This window comes from Pantherophis guttatus, chromosome 2, assembly GCF_059756535.1.
Source record: "Pantherophis guttatus breed Tessera chromosome 2, ASM5975653v1, whole genome shotgun sequence".
Taxonomy (NCBI): Eukaryota; Metazoa; Chordata; class Lepidosauria; order Squamata; family Colubridae; genus Pantherophis; species Pantherophis guttatus.
Genome location: NC_142064.1, coordinates 273,947,132 through 273,955,045, shown reverse-complemented (window position 1 = coordinate 273,955,045; position 7,914 = coordinate 273,947,132). Strand labels below are relative to the sequence as shown.

The window sequence follows — 7,914 nt, the reverse complement described above, 5'->3', positions numbered from 1 at the left end:
TTCTTATTTACCTAAGTGAAGTCCATCAACTACTTGACTAATGATCATGTTTATCTCCATTTTTAATTGATGGTTAGTTCTAACATACTTCATTTGTCATTCCCTGTTTTTTCTTCTTAGTCTCTGCCTCAGTCCAAATGTGTGGAAAATTGCCGGCCTGGATTTTTCAAGAGGGCTCGGAAAGGAGAGCCAGTTTGCTGCTATGACTGTGTTCCTTGTCCGGATGGGACAATCTCCACTCAGGAAGGTGGGTGACACCACAAAAAAGGGTACTGGATTAAGCCAAAACATTTTGATAAATGTGTGTGTGTGTGTGTATATAAATATATATAATACAAGTGTAAACATAATTATAAATATATGAAAAGGATACGAATAAAAGAAAACATTAGGATAGGAACCGTAGGCATGCTGGTCTGCTTATGCACGCCCCTTACAGACCACTTAGGAATGGGGTGAAGTCTACAGTAGACAGTCTAAGGTTAAAATTTTGGGGATTTGGGGAAGAAACCACAGAATCAGGTAGTGCATTCCAGGCATTGACAACTCTGTTAATGAAGTTGTATTTTCTGCAGTCTAGTTTGGAGCAGTTTACCATGAGTTTGTATCTATTGTGTATTCTTGCATTGTTTAGGTTGAAGCTGAAGTATTCATTGGCTGGTAGGACATTGTAGCAGATGATTTTATGTGCTATGCTTAGGTCAGACCGAAGACGACGAAGTCCTAAGTGGTTCTTCATTTTCAAGGTGCCCAATTTCCTCCATAATAGGAGGAATAAGAAAAAGATCTTTAAGGATGAGGTAGGAAGAGATAGAAGGACATGATGGATTATGCATGGTTACTTGTGCCAGAGGAAATCTCTCTTTTCTTGCCAGTTTGGAGCTATCCTCCCATTTTTACTTTTCTTAGGAACATCTGAATCCTTTGAAATTGAGGAATGCGTTCAGGTCAATGGCTTTTACTCACCCAACCCAGTTTATATTACAGCTCAAAATATATTGTACATAAATCAATCAATTAATTAATCAATCTTTATGTGGATCATGGAACTACATAAGCAAAAAGATGTAATTCAGAGAAATACACACAAAAGACTCACCAGTTATAACAGTTGCAAAAAGAAATACAGTTGTGGTTCTAAAAGAAAAAAAATCTTACTTCCATTATTGGAATTAAAAGGAACCACATCTAATAGAAAGTAGGAAGAAAAGAGAGCTAATTAATTAATCAGTCTACCTAATATCTATTCATACAAATGTGGAACTCATTCAGTCTTTAAAATTATTACTAAATTTAGAAAGTATGGTAATAGATTACTGCTTCTGATTTTTAGGCACTAAGATCATTGCAAAGATAGATAACAGATTTTTTTCTTTTCTTGAATTACTTCAGCAATTAATTTTCCTTAAAATATCTTTTTACAATTTTATTTATTTGTGAAATTTATTGGCCACCAATCTTACCACAGGGTACAAAATTTATATTGCTGGCATCCCACACAAAGAGTCTCTGGGTGTCATCCAATTAAAACAACAATTAAACTGGATTGCACATTAAATATCATGATTACAAGATTTTACACAGGACACAACCAGCGCACAGAACTCTGGTACCACACAATGCCCAGGCCTGTTGAAAGAATACAACTGAAAGGAATTTGAGGAGGCCTCAAGGATAGTGGCAATCTGGGTAGTTAATGCCTTTTTCCCCCAGGAACGGTGGTCCCACCATTTGCTTTGAAGGATACGATTATGCACCTCATTCAAAAGAGGCTCTCCACGGACCCAACCATCTTAGACAAATTTTGTCCTGAGTACAATATTTGTTGAGAGTTTGTTGAGAGCATGATTGTCATTCAGGTACAGTACTGGTGGCTGAGGTACAGTTCCAAGATGGCATTGTTTGCTTTCACAGATTATCTCTGATAGGAGCCCTGCAAACATTCTGACCCTTCTGGATTTCTCAGTGGCTTTTGATAATATAAATCATTATATCCTTCTGAACAGGCTTCAGGGTTTGGGAGTGGAGGCGGGGTTTTCCAAAGGTTGATTTCAGTTGATGGGTTCTTAGGGAATAGAGGAGAAAACCTAGGCCCTGCAATGGGGCATCTCTAAGGACTGGAGTCTCTCTCCTTTATCTTTTACGTGAAATTGATAGGTGAGGTCATTTGCTGCCATGGGCTTGGTATCAAAGTACACCACCCATGGCTTGTTAGATGGTAGTATTGTGATGCTGAATATGACATCCATAGAAGATCTTCCTTGAAAGGTGAAAAGAGATACAAAAGAACTTTCTGTTTTCTCAGATACTGAAAAATGCACCAAGTGCCCAGATGATCAATATCCAACCAAGAGCAGAGTCCAATGTATCCCAAAAAGAATAACCTTCCTCTCCTATGAAGAACATCTGGGCATTATCCTGGTGTCCATTGCCCTACTCTTGTTCCTATTCACAGGATTCATTTTAATCATATTCATTAAATACCTTGAAACTCCCATTGTCAAAGCCAACAACCGGGACCTCTCTTACATCCTCCTGGTCTCCCTCTTGCTTTGCTTCTTGTCCTCCTTTTTCTTCATTGGACGACCAAGGAAGGCCACCTGCCTTCTCCGACAAACTGTGTTCAGTATTGTCTTCTCAATAGCTGTGTCATCTGTGTTGGCCAAAACTATCACAGTGGTGCTGGCATTCTTAGCCTCAAAACCAGGGAACAAAGTGAGAAGATGGTTGGGGAAGAGCTTGGCCAACTCTATCATCCTTTCTGGTTCTGCTGGACAAATTTTCATCTGTGCCTCATGGCTTGGAATTTCTCCCCCATTTCCTGACTCTGACCTGCACTCCCAGCCTGGAGAGATCATCCTTCAATGCAACGAAGGCTCTGTCACCATGTTTTATGTTGTCCTTGGCTATATGTGTTTCCTAGCTGCCATTTGCTTCACTGTAGCTTTCCTGGCCAGGAATCTCCCTGGGGCCTTCAATGAAGCCAAGCTGATCACCTTCAGCATGCTGGTCTTCTGTAGTGTTTGGATCTCCTTCCTGCCCACCTATCTGAGCACCAAAGGAAAGTCCATGGTGATTGTTCAGGTCTTCTCCATCTTGGCCTCCAGTGCTGGACTGCTGGGCTTCATCTTCTTCCCCAAATGCTACATTATAATCCTGAGGCCAGATCTAAACACTAAGGAACGTCTAATGATAAAAGTAGGGACATGACTGTGATATTGTTTCTTAGGCATGTAACATTTAATTTTTTCATTGCAATTGTTGGGCTTTTGTATTCTTCCTTTGCATTAATGTGACAATTAAGGTTATTTAAAACTGAAGGAAATAAACATATAAAGACTGTAAGACTAATGAAATTAAATTCCAACATAATCATCAAACAATAAAATAAACAATTAATAATTAAAGTTGTCATGCATCCAGAGATGAACAAGCTAAGAAATCATAGTTATATTAAGTAAAAACAGCTGAATAGAAGAGAGAAGTCTCCCCAAAGAGAGAGGGAAGGAGTCGTTTGCCTGAGGTTTCTTGAATATGAAACTCTAAATCTGTGTGAACATGGACACTTTCTCTCTACTGTATGTGATTTTCTCTTGAAAGTAGATGTGAGCAGTGGAAACTGGGTATCAAGATTATGCAGATGACTCCTCATCCAACACTCTGGTTGTCTACATCAGTTATTTCTGGAGGTGTTAGGTGAATTACAGATCTTATGGGACCTCAGAATTCCATGACTTTCTGTGGAGTCACAATTATCCTAATGTTCTGTCCCCCGTCCTCACACAGACAAATGCATTATCAAACACGCCTGCCAATAATTTATTGTATAAACAGACCAGAATTCCTGGCAGATGAGAGTTCTGGCAGCTAACTGTAAAATGCCTGCCCAGTCCAATTAGTACTCCCCAAAAGCAGGAGAGGCCTTATCTGCAGTCCGTTTCCACAGTGACACATTATCCACAAGAGTTTAGTCCAAAATATATCTGAGCTGAAGTGCAGGATTCACGATGTGACTCTTTAGAGTTTAAACTTTTGTCCGTCACAAAGCCTGCTGAGCAATCATGCCCCCTTTTATCACTTGTGGGGTGTGGCTCAATGGCTCAGCTCAATCCCTGGCCCTCCCTGTTGCTGCGCTTGCTTCTCCCTCCGACGCTGCCTGGGATCACGCCAGGATTCATCATTATCACTCTCTATCAATGGGTGCTCTGAAATGCCTTCCTCCTGGCCCATCCCAGGCTGTTCCTCCTGGCCTTCGGATGGAACCTGAAGCATTGCCAGAGAGGAGGGTCCTGGAGAGGGAGGCCTTGTCAGTTCCTCCCCCTCACCTTCTGAGTCCTCTTCCTCCACGAGGACAGGCTCAGGAGTTGGAGTCAGAACACCTAACATCCTTTCTGGACATGTCCAAAAAGCAGTGCCCCTGCTTCAAAACAGCACCTGGAAAGACCCAGAGAAGGAAATGGAAAACAGCTATGAATCCAATTGGTCTCTTATCCAAATAAGGCATAGAATCCTCTTGTCCCCAAATCAGAAGCTTTCAGCATTCTGCTATGTGAATGGGAAAATAATCCCATTTTCTATAGATAGAAAATGGCAGGAGGGCATTTTCCCTGAGACTTCAATGTCTAGACTTAACTAGGGAGCTTCAGGAAGAGTCCACCTTCTCTGGAAGCTACCCAGAGACCAACTGTGTTTGCCACACCCAATCCTAGGAAATTTTAAAAAATGCAGATTTCAGGCATATGGGAGGCTATGTGGATAGATGATAGATAAATATATAGATAGACAGACAGACAGATGATAGATAGATAGATAGATAGATAGATAGATAGATAGATAGATAGATAGAGAGGTTCTATCCGGCTCACCGAACTGGTAGTGCAGGCAGCGGGAAGGTTCTGTGCATGCACAGAAGAGGGGTGCATATGTGTAGTGCATGTGCACTCTCACATGCTCCTGTTCCTGAACTGGTAGCAAAGATAAGTGGATTTCATTGCTGGATAGGTAGGTAGGTAGATAGATAAATAGATAGATAGATATTCTTTGTTTTTGAACCACTGATAAGTAGATGTTACAAACTCAATCCTTCAAAAGGATTGGAAACTTGAACAGGTTTTCTATCTACAGTGGTTGAAGAGAGATTTTCATTTCACAAAAGGAAAGCTTACACATTTTTTCAAAAAAGGAATTATAAATTATAAATGCTTTCAACTAATACCAAAATTAATCTTAATACTAAAACTGTTTTCTATTCCAGCTCCCTATTTTCTAAAAGCTCTTCATCCAGATTACAGTCCTGTGAAAAAGAAAGTACACCGTCTTTTGAGTTCTCTTCAAACCTGGCTTCTCCATGTTGGCTTTCTTTTTGTAAAATGAATGATGGCATTGTGTAATATGTCATGTATACGCCTTGAAAGAGGCGGTGGTGAGGCCCCTCCTCAAGAAGCCTTCCCTGGACCGGCTGAATTAGCTAACTACCATCTGGTCTCCAACCTTCGTTTTGTGGTGAAGGTTGTTGAGAGTGTGGTGGCACGACAGCTTCCCCAGCACCTGGATGAAGCTATCTATCTGGACCCATACCAGTCGGGCTTCAGGCAGGTGTACAGCACAGAAACGGCATTGGTCGCGTTGGCGGATGATCTCTGGAGGGCTTGGGACAGGGGTTGCTTCTCTGTCCTGGTCCTATTAGATCTCTCAGCGGCTTTTGATACCATCGACCATGGTATCATGTTGCAGCGGTTGAGGGGCTTAGGAATAGGGGGCACCGTATTACGGTGATTCTCCTCCTTCCTCTCTGACCGCTCACAGTTTCTGTTGGCAGGGGGACAGAGGTCGACCTCGAGGCACTTCACCTGGTGGCCTCTCTTACCATTTTCATGCAGATTCCCCATTTCAGCATTAAGCCATGGCACATGGGTTTATCCTAATTGAAATAGGTTGGAACCAGAGGTGAAATCAATTTTTTTTACTACCGGTTCTGTGGGCGTGGCTTGGTGGGCATGGCAGGGGAAGGATACTGCAAAATCTCCATTCCCACCCCACTCCTGGGGGAAGGATACTGCAAAATCTCCATTCCCAGCCCACTCTGGACCAAGCCAGAGATTGTATTTGCTGGTTCTCCAAACTAGTCAAAAATTCCGCTACTGGTTCTCCAGAACCTGTCAGAGCTTGCTGAATAGCACCCCTGTTTTTACTTACTTAATACTTCTTCTTTCTCCTCTTTTCCCTAAAACAACAATTCTGTGAGGTGGATTGGGCTGAGAGAGTGTGACTGGCTCAGCTGGTTTTTCATGCTTAAGGCAGGACTAGAACTCACAGTCTCCTGGTTCCCATGCCAGTGCCTCCAGCATTAGCCTAAACCAGCTCTCTGTGAGATTTTAACCTCCAATTAATTACTTGAGGTGCTTATGACAACCAAAAGATGTACCTATTTCTAAATGGAAAATGGTTGAATGAATGGAATTCTTATACCTCCTTTCCATTTCATCTAATAATAATAAAAAAAAATGTTAAAGAGAATTCCATCAAAATAATTCAATCCAAGAGGCACTGCATGCCTGCAGGGAGATGTGATTCCACTGAACTAAAAGGAGCCCCCAAACAATCTGTCCATTGCAACAAACTGATATTCATATCCTGCCATACCTTATCACATTTCAACCACCCTGAAACAAAAAAGACGTCTGGGTGCAGCCTCCTAAGTGCATGTAACAGTCAGTCCTCCTGTTTCTCCCCAGGATACAGATACAGATTAAGAGAGTTGGGAGGGACCTCATAGGTCAGTGATGGCTAACCTTTTTGCCACTGCGTGCCAAAAGTGGTGGGAGGGTGTCACTCACGCGCATGCCCACACCCATAATTCTATGTGCCCCACCCCCCGTGCATGTGTGTGCAATCACCACCTCTGCGCTCCCCCCACTTTTGGCATGCAATGGTAAGGTAGGCCTGTTTTTCGCTCTGCCCCAGGCTCCGGAGCCTTTCTAGGAGGCTGGGGAGGGCAAAAATGGCCTTCCCCACTCCACCAGAGGCCCTCTGGAGGCTGGAAACAGCCTTTTTCCTGATTTCCAGTGGGCCCAAAAGGCCCGAAAATCAGTTGGCTGGCACACGTATGCACGCCGGAGCTGAGCTCACGTGCCTACTGATATGGCTCTGCATCCCATCTGTGGCACGTGTGTTTATAGGTTCGGCATCACGGTTATAGGTCATCTAGTCTAATCCCCTGTTCAAGCAGGAAATCCTACACCATTTCTGACAAATGGCATTCCATGTTTTTTTCAATGTCTCAAGTGATGAAGCTCCCACAACTTCCAAAGGCAACTTCTGTTCCATTGGTTGATTGTTCTCACTGTCAGAAAGTTCCTCCTCATTTCCAGGTTGAATCTCTCCTTGGTCAGTTTCCATCCATTATTCCTTGTCTGGCCTTCAGGTGCTTTGGAAAACAGCTTGACCCCCTCCTCCCTGTGGCAGCCCCTCAAATATTGGAACACTGCTATCATGTCTCCCCTGGTCCTTCTCTTCACTAGACTAGCCATGCCCAGTTCATGTAACCATTCTTCATATGTTTTAGTCTCCAGTCCCCTAATCATCCTGGTTGCTCTTCTCTGCACTTTTTCTAGAATCTCTTTTTTATAGTGTGGTGACCAAAACTGGATGCAGTATTCTAGGTGTGGTCTTACTAGGGCTTTATAGAGTGGTATTAGTACCTCACTTGATCTTGATTGCATCCCTCTGTTAATGCAATTTAGGATTGCCTTGGCTTTTTTAGCTGCCGCTGCACACTACTAACTCATATTTAGCTGGTTGTCCACTAAGACTCCAAGATCCCTCTCCCAGTCACTGCTATTAAGGGAAGTCTTATGGGGCAAAACTACAAGCCAGGTTGGCGTATTTTCAATCAAGAAGAGGTTTGCTCTTCTC

General features: G+C 42.7%; 1 protein-coding gene across 1 annotated transcript; it reads left to right on the top strand.

The window, feature by feature from the left end:
• Nucleotides 1-223: 223 nt before the first annotated feature.
• LOC148115925 (vomeronasal type-2 receptor 26-like) lies at nt 224-3,345 on the top strand. Its single transcript, XM_087885296.1, has 2 exons — nt 224-269; nt 2,402-3,345. Exons 1-2 carry the CDS (start codon nt 224-226, stop codon nt 3,208-3,210), a joined length of 855 nt encoding a protein of 284 aa, XP_087741422.1. The 3' UTR covers nt 3,211-3,345.
• Nucleotides 3,346-7,914: the final 4,569 nt, after the last annotated feature.